The sequence below is a fragment of the Merops nubicus genome, unplaced genomic scaffold (genome assembly GCF_000691845.1).
Source record: "Merops nubicus isolate BGI_N331 unplaced genomic scaffold, ASM69184v1 scaffold224, whole genome shotgun sequence".
In the NCBI taxonomy this organism is placed as follows: domain Eukaryota; kingdom Metazoa; phylum Chordata; class Aves; order Coraciiformes; family Meropidae; genus Merops; species Merops nubicus.
The window spans coordinates 86320-100946 of record NW_008605997.1 but is presented as its reverse complement, the minus strand read 5'-3'; the positions used below and the strand labels follow the sequence as shown (position 1 = coordinate 100946).

The 14627-nt window shown below is 38.6% G+C and overlaps 1 protein-coding gene across 1 annotated transcript in view; it reads right to left on the bottom strand.

Moving 5' to 3' along the window:
• The window catches only part of LOC103772162 (SH3 domain-containing kinase-binding protein 1-like), a gene marked incomplete at both ends in the record, with an annotated part of 109662 nt that overhangs the window by 40669 nt on the left and 54366 nt on the right, over positions 1-14627 (bottom strand). The window contains one exon of the mRNA XM_008939480.1: positions 13236-13432. Coding sequence (XP_008937728.1) covers positions 13236-13432 — 197 coding nt within the window. The remainder of the gene's footprint in view (positions 1-13235; positions 13433-14627) is intronic.

The following is a 14627-nucleotide window of genomic DNA, read 5'->3' as shown; positions in this document are numbered from 1 at the left end:
TCCAGCTGTTGAGCTTCATTAAGGAATGACCCGAGCCAGCACCAAGTGTCCTATCCAGCTATCCACACACTAGAACTACCAGGTGTTGAGCAGACCACCAGCAGTCTATAAACCACAGATGAAGAATATCTTCATCAGCATTGTGCAAGTCGCCAGAGAAATCTGTGCTATCTCAAAAGTAGATAAAATATGCAATGCAAAATTCTTAATTTAACTTCTCAGATGAAAAAGGGGCTAGAAACAAAAACATGATTATGAACTGTGAAACAACAATTTCATTAAAACTCTGGGTAGTCTGGAAAGTAGAAGCATGCACATTTTGCTTTTTACATCACTATTCTCCACAGTTAAACCTGTTCTACTAGCAGGTAACTTCAGACTCTAAAGCTGTTTTAACTTTTTTGACAATATTTTGACAAGTGCTTCAAATATCAAATTATGGGCAGGGAAGGGTGTGGAGAAGCTTTTTTCTACCAATACGCTTGATGTGCTGGGCAAGAGGGAAACCTGTGTATCTTGTACATTTTATAACATCCGTATTTCTGTAAAATTTGAAATCCTGACATTTGATGCTGTCAGACTGTCAGTTTCAAACCATTAATGAACAAAAAATCTGCCTTCCTAAAAGGTTAATGCTGAGAAAGTGAATGAAATAGTTGAGATTAGGCAGATGCTGCTGAAACAAATGGAGCGAGATACACTAGAGTCACTGATGAGTAAAAACCTTTTTTTTTTTTTAAAAGGCAAATATAGAATGAAACCCACACACCACACTCCAAACTGCCTTATCTAAAAGCACTGAAAGTATGCACATCAGAATGAGGTATATGAACAAGCTCATTTTCTTTCTTCCTCAAGCTGCAGATTTGCATTGCTAGAAGGTGCTCTTGTAACTAAGGTATTTTTTGGCACAGGTAAGTCCTCTTTCTTTGCTGCTTTATTTTTCATTTTCCCCTTTTACTGACTGTGGCTCACACAAATGTAAAGGACCCTGTCCCCTTGCACCCTTCACCAGAAATTTTACTATTCGCAGGCTGCAATTCACAATTAATTTCTATCTGCTCTAGGAAGAATTCTTTAGTCAGTCTGCACCAAGTGAACGAAATTCCTTCCGACTCTCCCAAGAGAACCATGCCTGTTTGGACTGCACGATAGCATGATCCAGAGTGTGTCATCCAGTTTAGAAACTCTTATGAAACCTCCCTCTTTTACAAAATGTAATGAGCTTTACACCGCTATACAGATCTCCACTTATTTCTGCAGCAGTAATGAAAGCAGTGCAGCTGCTTTCATCTCTCTCAAAAAAAAAAATCTAGGAAAACAATAAGCAGGGAATGGCTCTTCTTAAACACCTTCCTTTTTAAAGTGGCAACAATACTTCAGTGAAAGTTATTATGTTGACAACAAACTGCCAAGTAGCTTTTCAAGTGTATTTTTCAAATTCAATGATTAAAAAAAAGACTAAACCCACAATATCATGCAGATAGTCCCAGATTTAGTGCTGACAGCAAATATTTCTTCCAATTTTGGCATGATACTTCATCTTTTCTCCTCAGAATATGTTTAATTTTACTTTTATAATTTTTCATTTATTTATTTATTACCCACTTTGCATCATCAAAATCAGGACTGGGGCAATACAGGGAGATATTTTAAACTCTCACAGGAAAAACTGCAGAGCAATGAGTGACAAAGCAAAAGGCATTAGCATCTCCATCCAGTTCTCTTTCAACTGACTGGAATTTCATTTCTTCTCCTTTGAATGAAGCTCTGTAACTCAAAACACAAATGGAAAATGACTAATATTATTTCAGTTTTCTTTTCAGCAAGTGCTTTAGGTACAGAGACTGCTGCAGAAGAAACTGTCAGCTGTGCATATGGAGGTCTACTGCTCTTTGGGAGGCCAGCACGTGGCAAGTAGCCCAGTGCCCAGCAGAAAGCAGGCACTAACAGCCATTACTTGGCTACCAGTTGCTGTTGCATCAGGACTTCCTCCCCGGAAACTGAGTCTGCTCTCCCTCTCCTTGGTTTTTACTGGGAAGCTTTTACAAAGCTCTTAGTCAATTAACTGTAATAGTGTAAGCTCATGCTCATAGTATTTAAGAATTATTTTAGAAACACAGAATGACACTGACCTATAGAGACACATGCGACAAGGAGTTAAAACGATTTTAGGAACTGGCCTATAGACTTTTTAATCCCACTGAATGCCTGCTAGTCTACGAACTTTTTGCACTACTCTTTTCGTCCTTCCTCTTTTCTTGTTTCAAGGCAGAAAAAAAGACAAACACACAGCACATTTCAAGAGAAAAAGCAACTCAGAAAACTCGTAGCTTCATTTCTGTACACAGCTTACTGACTTCAGCAGTGAAAAAACAAAGTTGAGATAAATTTACATTTTTCTACTGAAAGTCCCCAAAATATCCACAAATCATTAAACAATTTACTTGATGTCCTTCCATTCAACTTTCTATAAAATTCTACAGACATCAGTTGACTCCAGTTTCCTTGCTTTTTCTTGAAGGAAAGGACAATTTTCATTTAGATTTTATTATACCAGTATCATTTTCTCCAGAAAGTTATTCTTATCAGTTATCCTCATTTGTACAAAACACTCCTCATGTCACCTCACTCAGAAGAGGAATTAGTGAAGTTCTTCCTCTTTTCTCTGTCAAAATTAAGCGCAGTTTTATTAATGCATTTAGGAAGGAAAAAAAGTGGGGAAGGTGAATTTTTATTTACTAAGCAAACATTTGAAAGCACCAACACATCCTAAAGACTGTAGACAGTCTTGTTTAACTGTAAAGTTACATTATTCTTTTGAGTAAGAAAATTGAAACCAAAACATATGGAAATAAAAACCATCTGTGCAAGTGTAATGGTCAAACAGTCTGAAAGGAAAAATCTTAAGCTAAGCAGAGCCAGGACAGAATATATTTCCACACAACAGCAACCCCCTGGTCTCACAGTCGTCTATAGCAGAAATGGACTTCAGGATCCCCAGCACACATTTTCCTTCTTTTATCTACACAGCAACTACAAAGTGTGCAGAAGAACCAAAGAACCTGCAGTCAAATCCAGTGCTCTGCAGAATATATATTAACATACAGTTTTAAACAGCCACAGAAAAGAACCCCAACTGATTGTAAAAGAAATACCTCCTCTCCCATTGTGAAGCCAAGCTGCCTTTCAGCAGCTCGAAGTGTCCAAGAAGAGCCCTGGAGTCCTGCCCCTTCCTTGCATGAGCTCAGCTCAGCCAGAGTGGGAGCCCAGCCCTGACACTGACTCACGCTCTGGGCCATCCCGGGAAACAAAGGTTCCACTTGTTTATTTCACAGGAAATCTGGAGCTTTTCCTACCTCTGCTCACTCACAGTGAGAAGTTTCCTCTCTGTTCCCAAGCCAGCCTAGTCTCTCCTGCCTTCTTGGGACCAACAACTAGGAATGGCAATGTGAGCAAGGATGTATGGACTTTTTTGAGCAGTCCAGGCAGAAAGTCCTTCTAATAACTCTACAGGAAAAGGATCTTATGACAAATTCTGAGTGTATTAGTCTCTCTTACAAAAAAAAAAAAAGTTTTTCAAAGAAAAATGATCAAGAAACTAAAATGTCATTAAGACGATGCTCTGTTCCATGTGAAAATCTTATAAATTCTTAAAACTGCCTCCTCACAAACATTCAACTTTAAAATGACTGCAAGAGGGCAGGGGAGGAAAACACACCATGGGTTTCTCAGATGATTTGGAAGAAATTAAAGATTCATATTTATGCAAGCCACAAGATACTATACACTCTCAGACCCATTTGACCTTATATGCTATTCAGTAAGCATTTCCACACAATTACGTCTACTCTGGACATACTTAGGTGCACTCAACACATTCCCTATGCACCCATGGCCCATTCTCTACAGAGGCATTCTCATGGGAAGGCCAACACAATTATGGGACAAGAAAAAACCCTCTAAAATGATAAATGAAAAAGATAAAAAAATAAATTATTCTTTCCAGTTTTAAAAACCAGTATAAGGAAGGACCTGATAAGCTTAGACAGTACGTAGATTTTAAAAGGGGAGAACAATAAATTGTTCAACATGGCTGCTACAAAAAGAACAAGGAAAAGGTTATGTTACAGAGCCAGGATATTACAATATATTTTCTGCTATAACAGTGAAATATGAGAACACAAGGAGGATACACAGTTTTCTTTACTGAGTGCTTTTCTAAAACCAGCCATCCCCTGGGGATTATTTATATAAATTTGGTCCTATTCCAGTTGAGAGGCTTGGATTAGATGATCTCTGAGATCCCTTTTGGCTTTACACTGAAAGCAAATCAAAACTGGTCTGAGTAGGACTATCACTTGCAAGTACAAACCTCCAGAAAAAAATATCATAGTGAAAGGTAAACAATGGAAATGAGCAAGAGATGATGGCTCACAGAAAAGGCAACATCCCTTGCAGCAACACTCCCTGTGCCTGCACCATGCTGCAGAACAGGTTCAGGCATGATTCAGTGAATTCTGAAGGTCTACTGAGCTTGCAGTCTCCCTCCTGAAGACTTCTGTTGTGCAATCACAAATTTTTTAAAGTTATACTACAACATGTCATTAATTTCAGTTCCAGAAAAAAACCACAATTACTGGTATTTAAGAGAGAAGAATAACACATCTATAATTTATACAATTTATGAGGTATAAAAGTGTACGAACTACAATCAGTCATGATTTTAAAAAAATATTCCTCAAACAGAGAAAATTTAAAAAAGGAAACTATTTCACAAAAGTTCCACAAACTAACGAATACAATAAATAGACAACAAAAGATGAATGTATAAATTTCACTTTGCAGATTATATCCAGTTTGGTTTACAGTCATCAGTCTTTTAAAAGTTATTTATGTAATTTCCGAAGTCCAATGGTTTATTTTATTTTTTTGCATAACTGTATTTGTTCTTTTAATTTTCAAAGTTCATGCATGCTAAGAATATCAAATGTCATTTCATTAGAAGTTTTATAAACTTTTTAAAGTTTAAAAAAATTAACAACTCAGACAAAGCAATTAAAAATCAGCCATATTATCCAACAAAATCATAGAATCATAGTCACTTCAGTTAGAAAAGACCTTTGAGATCATCAAGTCCAACCATAACCTAACACGACCAAGTCCACTGCTAAACCCTAAGCACCTCATCTACCCATCTTTTAATACCTCCAGGGATGGTGACTCCACTACTTCCCTGGGCAGCCTGTTCCAGTGCATGACAATCCCTTCAGTGTAGAAGGTTTTCCCAGTACCTCCCCTGGCACAACTTGAGGCCATTTCCTCTTGTCCTATCACTTGTAACTTGGGCAAAGTAATCAATGTGGGAAAAGAGAAAAAAATAACTTAACTTAGAAACACTTAAGACACAGTTTATAGAATTGTTCATAAAAGTCTTTCTTACACTAATTTACATCTTTTGATATCAATTTATAACAATTAGATTTTACCTAGGTAGATTTTACTGCTACTATTACACATACGCATTAATGTGTGAACCAGTTCTCTTGAAGCTCAGCAAAAAAGCCCAGCTTGCATGTCAGTACGGTTACTTTCTGAAGCATTTTCTCTGTACTGAAGTTGAAACATGAGACAAAACTTTCCTAGAAATTCGGTTTCTGTCTCCATCACGTATCTCTGGAACTTGGGGGATAAGCTTTATTTTAAAATACTAAGCGCAGCATTTTTGTTTTTTTCTACACAATTCTTTTAAAACACTTCTGGGGGTACAAAGCTTGGCAATGGTAAAGACTCAACTGAAATTCAGAGACTTACTGTGATTAATGAGCAACCAATCATCAGCTGATCCAGAGCAACTTACAGCATACATATTTTTACTGTGCTGCTATTATGAAATAAAATTTAATTAGCTAAAACCTACACATCCTTTTTTTTTAGGCTGAAGCATCCTAAGATTTCCTAATCAAAACCATGACTGAAAAACCATGAGTATTCCCTCAGAGAGCACCCCTCCAGAGTTCATTCTGGCAGCAGCACAATGCTGTGTGCCAGGAGAAGAGACAAGATGTTCCATGTTGCTTTTAGGAGTAACTTCTGGTACTATGAATACTTCTTACACTACTCTGCTTTTATTTTTAGATGTTCTTCAAGTAGCTCAAGTCAGGAGCATAAGTTGAAAATGTTTACATGCATATGCTTGATGATTCTTTCATACAGACAAATCTTTTCTGAATAAAGACCAACGATATACACGTAAAGCCTTGTGGCATAGACAAGAACTAGCTGGCATTTATTTAGAGTCAAATAGCTGTGTTATTGAAAACAAAAGCCTAAAAACATCACAAGCAGCACAAACCACTGTGTGGGCAACCTCCTCCACCAAAAACTTCTGGTGCAAACTGATGTGAAAGCTGAACCATGGCCATACCTGGACAACTCTGTTGAGGCAGCTTTAACATTTTACAAACAAACTGATAAAACAGGAAAGCACAGGTATCTGATGGGATAGCAGGGAAGGGCAGGAAGTATGCAGGAGATCAGGAGTCACTCTTCACTCATATAGCAAAGTTCAGTGACTCAGCAAAGACTCATTGCCAGTCAAGGTTACTGAATTTGTTTCTCCCTTTAAACTTGAGTTTGTATTTCCTGTTCCATTCCCTTGGTACCAAGGGTCACTTTGAGTCAGCTTCCCCAAAAGGGGCATGCTGCTTTCTGACTGTCCCTCATTTCATGAGCCAACTGTATTTTCCCCACCCTTCCTTCTTATTGCTGTGAATTAGTTACTCCAGAAAGGGTAACAATTGTCTAAAGAATTTATTTATAACATCCACCCTGCCTTATGAACATCAGGCACCATTTGAAAATGGTGTTTTGCATACAATGGTGTGTTTATGCTGTGTTTTTGCATAATGACAGAAACCTAAATCCTGTTTCCACGCTGAACTCAAGGAACGGAAAGTTACAACAGTGAAAGAGCAAGCCCCTGCTGCAGGCAGCCTGGCTCTCATGACAACTACAGAAGGGATCAGGGTCTTTCTCCTGTAGCTTTCCTCACAAGACGCTACTAGAATAAATGGTTAGGGCAGGGATGCTGCCAGGCTACGGCAGACAGCAACCTCAAAGCAAAACACAAATCCTGCTTGAACAGCTGAGCGCTGTCCCCTGTTCCTACACAGAATTTGACACACTGCTGATGCTTGCCACGACCACTGCTGCCATCACCCACCCTGCCTCTGAACAAAGGGAATGCCAGAAACCTGTGCTTTCAAGTGCAACGTGCTACGCGCACTTGATGCTCACACCCGTTCTCTGCCTCAGCAGGTGGTTTTAACAGCATTTGTATTCAGCACCACGTGGTTTTGCTCGCACCATTTTTTCATTATCCCAGTAATTTGAACACTAGCTTCGACATTTCTGTTAGGGGAGAAGCAGCCCCAAAGGCATGGGAGGGAAAAGGCAGTAGCAGCGAGCCGTGTGACGGGGGCAAGCGCAGAGCGCCGTGTGCAGCACCCACAGCCACGGGTGCCACTGGGCAGCGCTGGCAGAGCTCGGGCACATCGTCAGCTGCTTTAGGAATGCCAGGGGGAGCCTCCACCTTCCATCTCTCAAAGACTTCTTTTTAAATGACAACTGAAAATTAAGGGGGAAAAAATGTTTTCAACAAGCAACCAGGCAGGAACTGACAGAACAGATCTGGCAAAGCTGTGACTGCCAGTGCTATACATCCAACACAGCTTCTGGGTTCCTACCTCACGAGCTCAAAATAGAAACTCAGACCTTGCAAGCGCTCAGTGTCAGAGTTGACAAATTTCTATCTTATTACAAAAGACTGGTAGACTTAATAATTGACATGAGCTTCTAGCCCTAATAGCTCTTGTGTCTACTTCCATTATTTCTTCTCCATTACTTCTTTTCCAAACATACTAAATATGTACAGAAAGTTCCTGTATAAATTCAGCATTTTGCAGTGAAAGGGATCCCTAAACACCAGTTAACTAGATCTTGCAAGTCACTGGATCTAGAGCCATGACAGCCTCCCTCTTTATATTAAATCATTACAGTGTCTGAACTATTCCCCCATATGATGCTTGAATATATAATTTCCTTAAGTTCTGGCAAACACTAATGTGACCTCATCAACGGTTGCTAATGAAATCTAGCTCTGCTCAAGTTCACCGCTGTCAGCCAGCTATGAAAGACTTGCCTGAAGAAAACTACAAATACATCTCACATGTAAAATCTAAAAGATACCCTTGATAGTCTCTTCTAAGGTAAGGACAGCTTCCAGAGAGATAAAACTAGCTTTTTAAAACTTTTTATTTTATATTAACTTATTACGGTCTTTAGCATTTCCTGTTGAAGCTCAAACTCACAGACAAACCTGAAACACTTAATTCAGATTAAGGAATGTATTGGTTAAATTAATCTTCCTATTTAGAGATTTATTTTTATACATAGGAGAGGAGGATGCAACATCTTGCTAGAGGAGCTGAAGCACATATAGATCCTATTGGAAGGAAGCCCAGCCTAGATACAGAAGTTCTAGATAACCTACTACAAAATGAAGAAAAGTAAAAAAGAAATAAGCATAAACACTTGTTTACATGTCTTGAAGCTGCATGAGCAGGAGGACATGTGAAGCTCGAACTTCTATTTGACCATACAGCTTCTGCTACTTTAACAGTGTCACACTGATTTTTCTCAGGAGACACAAGACGCCTATATGCATCTTTATTTAATTATAAAATTAATCTGTGTTGTGGTTTGGAGCCAGGCGGGAGCTGGGTACCACGTGGCCACTCGCTCACCCCCTCCACCCCTCAAACAGGAAGGAAAAAAGGGAAAAAATACAAAACCCTGTGGGTTGAGATAAAGAGAATTTAATACAACAACGCGAAAGGAGCAGTGAGGAACAGCAATAACAATAACAGTAACAAAATAGGATATAAAGCTAGCAATACAAAGCGCCCCTGTTAGCTCTCAAGGGCAAGAGAGGCTGTCAGCCATGACCTCAGATCAGTGTGGCATCAAAAAACCTATGGGCTGGTTGGGTTGTCTACCCCAGCTGTAGTTCCCTCACAGCTTCAGGTGAAAATTAACCCTATCCTAGCCAAAGCTGGACAATCTATCAGCAAGCTACACCTTCAGTCATATCCAGCATTGTATATTAGCTCACGACACCTATCAGTAATGGGAATTTGACAGAGCCAAGCAAGCCTCAGGAATCTGATCCTAGTTACACATGGTCAGTGGCCAATTCATTAGTGCAAACAGGCAAAGAAAACAACCACAAAGCATAAATATGTTATATTTAATTTAAAAAACAAACAAACAAACAAACAAAAAACCCCCACACAGATCTGATGGCACAGCTCAAATTAAAACTCCCACAACTGCATCATTACTTTTATGTACTCTAGGTGGTCCTGCTCTGGCAGGGGGGGTGGACTAGATGATCTTTCGAGGTCCCTTCCAACCCCTATGATTCTATGATTCTTCCCCTAGGATAATCTGCTTCTGTTATTTTTGGAACAAAGAAAAGCAAAGGAATGAATTCTGCACGTCAATAAAATCAATGGGGTTTCATGCAATTCCTCAGTTTTGCCTTTATTTAGAGAATTTACTGATCACCTTAATAGACAAGTGCCACTATATCCTGTGTTATTGACACTAGGCTAACACATGGAGCACATAAAACTGCCTGGGGATTTTCAAAAGAGCGTGATGTATCTGCTTCTGCTCAACTGGCAGCAATCCTTTCTGCCCTCATACTCCTGCCAATATTTGTGTAAAAGCCTTCTTAAATTAACAACACAATAATTCATATTCCTCTGCATGAAATATGATCTAAACTCATGATTCATAAAATTGAAAACACATTAGGAACACAAAGTGATAATGCCAAGAAAAACGAGACCCTGTTGATTCCTCTGTAAACGGGACTGACATTTTCCATAGGAATTATCTTGTTCTAAATAATCCCATATTACAAAATTCTCTCAGTAGTTTACTGATGCTTTAAAAAAAAAAAATATCAGCAATCGTTAGGAAGCATTTTAAATAAAAAAAGTAACAGCAACATTACAGTAATATATAATTTTTCTCATCAAGAACTGCATCAAGATGCAACAGAAAGAGTTTTATGGTCTCCAAACTTCAGAACGAGGTTGGTGTTTTTTTTAAAAACAAAAAAAAAAAAAAAAAAAAGGATTTGAGGAAAGTGTTGTTTCTGCTTCTTCAAAAGATTACAAATTATTAAAAAAACGAGGATTCTTGTAAATGTGTAAGGCACATACTAGGGCAAAGATCCCTTTAAACCCCACATTGTTAGAGCAAAGTCTGTACCAGTTTGGCACTCTGCATCGTACATTACAACACTTTTGATCCAGAATGCAGAACTCTCAAGCTAAATATGACCTTGCTTGGAATGACAAACGTAACACAGGATTTTCTCTCTCAGTCAGCATTAAACGGCAAATATGACTGAGATGAGGTGGGAGGAATGTCTTGCAGCCAGAAGAGAAATACTTGGGAGGTTAATGTTTTGTAATTGTAACCTAATGCTGTGTCAGTGACTTATGTTTTGGTGCAAACATAGTAGGCAAAGACCACAGTGCCAAAGCCTTTGAATGGCACTGCTCAAAGGTTAACCACTCTGACCCTACACAGGAAAAAAGCAACCACAGCAAAGAAGTGTTGCTTTTAGTTATCTACACACTTGAAACACAAATAATGGTCTCTGTTCCAAAAAATGAAGCCATTATTTTTCACTAACCATGCGAACTTTAAAAGAAATCTGAAGACACATGAAGGATAGTCAGTGGGTAGGGTGGAAAATTTTAGGAATTTTCTGAAAATTCCGTATTTAATTTTTGGCTGGGTAACAAACCTGTTGACTAATGCTGCACAAATATCTGTGCTTTGTGAAATACAAAGGGAATATTTCTCATTATCACAAAGTGGAGTAAGATTTCCCTTCATGGAATGAAGGATACTTCACAAACAGTTTGTGAACAGTTCACATTAAAACAAGGGACTCCAGAGTTCAGAGGATTCATAATTTATTTTAATCAGTTCACATTTACAATCACTGCTCTAAATATAGCTACAATTATAGTAAACCGCAGACACAAGAAATCACAAGAAATTCTTCATGTGGCATTAACAGGGCATTATGATCTGTAAACCCTAATCTGCCAGTATCGGACTCTGGAGAACTGAATTTTGTGAATTCTGGTCAGTGCCTACATATGCATTACTCTTACAAGTGAATGCTCATGTCATGCATCAATTATAAGCACTATTATAACCTTAATTATAATGGTGTGTTTATCTTCCTGCACCATGTATTTCCTTTACACACCTAGAAGTGGGAGTAACTTAAAGCTCACCTCCTGTAGAAATGCATTAATAAAATCCACATTTCCTAATGCTACAGGAATTGTTATGTCTTGAGTCAAAAAAAAAAAAAGGTTGAAGTAATGCCATGCACAAGTTTAACCCTGCCTGCCATCAGTTGCTTCCAACACGCAAACCAATTTTCCTCACACTGGTCTTTTAAGGAACGATTTGGACTTGTAAGTAAGACTGCAGGTAGCTATCAAATTATAAAAACAAATGTCCTCCAAAATGGGTTTTAAAAAACCCAAGAAACTTTTTATTAAGCAAATTCATGCTCTGGTAAAATTCTTTTTCAGTGCACTTACAAAGCTTTCATAAAGCCTAATTGCACCTTAAACAGAAAGACACTATGAAAGCTCGCAAAAAGCACTATGAAAGCACGCAGAGCTGACTTGAATCTGGCAGGAAGAAGGCTCATTAGCTATCACTCAGTGAACACCACCAGGATTGACCTGTCCTTGTCTTGTATCCAAGGGGGCCGACTTTTATGAAGTATCTAGGTTTTTCCTTCACTTAGATTATCCCAGTCCTTCAATACCCTCCTTACCCAGAATGCAAATTGCAGTTTCCTGTAAAATATGAACCAAATCTCCCTCAGCATAATTTAAGAAGTTTCCACCATGACCCTGCAGGATCCTCCCTTCTCCTGTACCACCGTAACTCAGGGTGGATGTGGGGGTAGGTGCTGGGCTATAAATCAGGTCACTGAAGTGATCTAGGTTATAAACCAAAAGCCTTCTGGGCCAACAGATACAATTCCTGCAGTGTCTGGTTCTACAGACAGTTTGAAAAGCACATCCAAAAAGGTGAGAAGCTGTCACAGCAGAGAAGAAAAGCAGCTTCCCAGGAGTTTCCTTAAAATCACACTGCAGCCAAAGAAAATGCGTCGGATAAGTATGCCCATAGCAGAACTCCACGCTGCGGAAGCCTCCTAACACTCCTCAGTGTACCAGTAATTCTATGCAAATCTAACTGTTCCCCTAAAGGAAGGATTTCACAAATTTTTCTTTAGTTGTTACTTCATTAGGAAACAGTTCACTTTTTTGTCTTTGTTTATTTCCCTAATGAACACACATTAGAGAGATCAATCCCTTTTCTTTTTTTTTTTTTTTTTGTAAAAAAATGTTGCCTCCTCCAGTTCATTAGAAACATCTCATTTTGCTTTCTGGTCTCTATTTCTAATTTACTTATTGATAGTTTAAGAGGCTTTGGAACAAAGAGCCCTCTTTAAAAAGATGGTCTGTCAATTTGTCAGAGAGTAAACTTTTTCCCCAGGTGTTAATCTCAGGACTGTTTTTTCGCGATACATAGAACAAACCTATAAGAAATACGCCTTCTCTTCTGCTAATCCCTTTAAACAAAGCTAGGTGATGTTTGAAAGCATCCCTTAAATCACCAAAGCCAGTACTAAGTTGAGATATTTAGATATTTGCCAAAGATTCATTTTCTTTTAAGCAAACTGTGACACTACCTGCCTCTTATGTGAGTAACTGAAAACCTGAAAAGCCTCTGCAGTCTTTTTCTCTGAAGCAGTATTTTCTTAGGGGGAAAAAAACCAAACCAAAACAAAACAAAAAGGCCAATTAAGCAGACAGAGGTATGAACAGAGGAGTAAATCTTTAATCAAAGTAACAGTTTTTGCAGGCAGCTAACCTCACTAGAATTCATTTTCCGGTGTGCAGCGAAAGCAAAAAAAAAAAAAAAAGCAGAAACTTGCCAACAGAAAGATTAGGAATGAATTACCATAAAGCTTGAAGGTTTGGTCAGTGAACAGGACTTTATGACAAAAACGTCTTTAAACCAACACCAAGAGAGAATTAAGAGATGGCACATACCTTATCTACTGCGAGAAAGTCATTTTCAACTTCTATTGACCTGGGTCGTAGTTTTATAGGTTTGTCTTTGAAGATATCGCCAAAGCCAACACCCTTGACCTTTTTGGGTTGGATTGTCGTGCCTCCATTGGCTCCTTCTGATTTTGTGCTGCAAGAGTCGCCACCATCACTCTCAGAGCCTGTAGCATCTTTTAGGCCTGTGAAATGGAGAAATGAAAGAAGAAATCTTAGGTTTGAACTCGCTATTTTCAAAACAGATTGTGACTGGAAAATGACCCCTCCCACCACCCTCTAAAGGAAAATGAAACCACAGGAAATAGGTAGAGAAGATGCTCTCTGTGCCATGCACTCATTTTTGAGTTTTAAAAATCACTTTATTTCATCACATTGGTGTGCCAGTTAGAACTTACACCAGTCCACAAAACACGCATATAACTTCATGAATGAAGCATCATAACTTCATGAATGAAGGCAGCCATTCCTTGAGTACCAAGAAAAACCTTCTTCTTCAGACAACAATTATTTGGAAGAGAACTCAATAAATGAAAGAGTTAAAATCAGTTGTATGGCAGCTATTGTACAAAAGCCACTTAAAGCTAACAAGCAGTCGGACCAGGCGCGCTGTACTTTAAATCTGTGTGACTCATATCAAGCCAATTATGCAATTAGTATCTAAAGCTACATTACCTAACTGGGAAATATAAAGCTGAAAGCTGTTCAAACAAATTTGCAATCAAGTAAGCTGCATTATATGTTCCCTGCTGAAAATTAAATCTCTCTGCAGCATAGACAGCCTCATACAAAAAGCACCCATGCACACTATCCTCTAGGAATATAATAAATCAAAACTGACATTCTGATTTTCATTACTTCCCTCAGTGAATATGAAAATTTATCTGCACTTATCTGAAAATGTCTGCTGTTTCAACAGCACAAGGCACAGATGCAATACAGTGATGCTTCATTCACTTTTCAGAACAGTGCAGAAACAGCCCAAACAGTCACTGTCAGCAGAAGTGACCCACTGAAGTTTTCTCCAACCAAAACAGTGCCCGGGATCATGTAGATCTTCCTTCCTACATTACAGATTGACTTAACTCTGTTTCCAGGAAAAAACACAGCAATTGCTGCTACTACAGTGCTAATTCTGCCTCATGATAACAATCTCAAATCCTCACATTCCCCACATAAGCATTCGTGGTGCCACAGATGCGGTTCTTACAAGCCAAAGAAAGAAAAATTTCAAGTAAGCTCATCTTTGTAATTATTTTTACATCAAGTTCCACAAAGTGACTGCAATGGATTTTCATTGTAAGAGGCTGCCAGTACACAGGAAAGATTCTTCTTTAAAATCTAGACACCTAAAATCAAGTAATGATTATATACAAATCT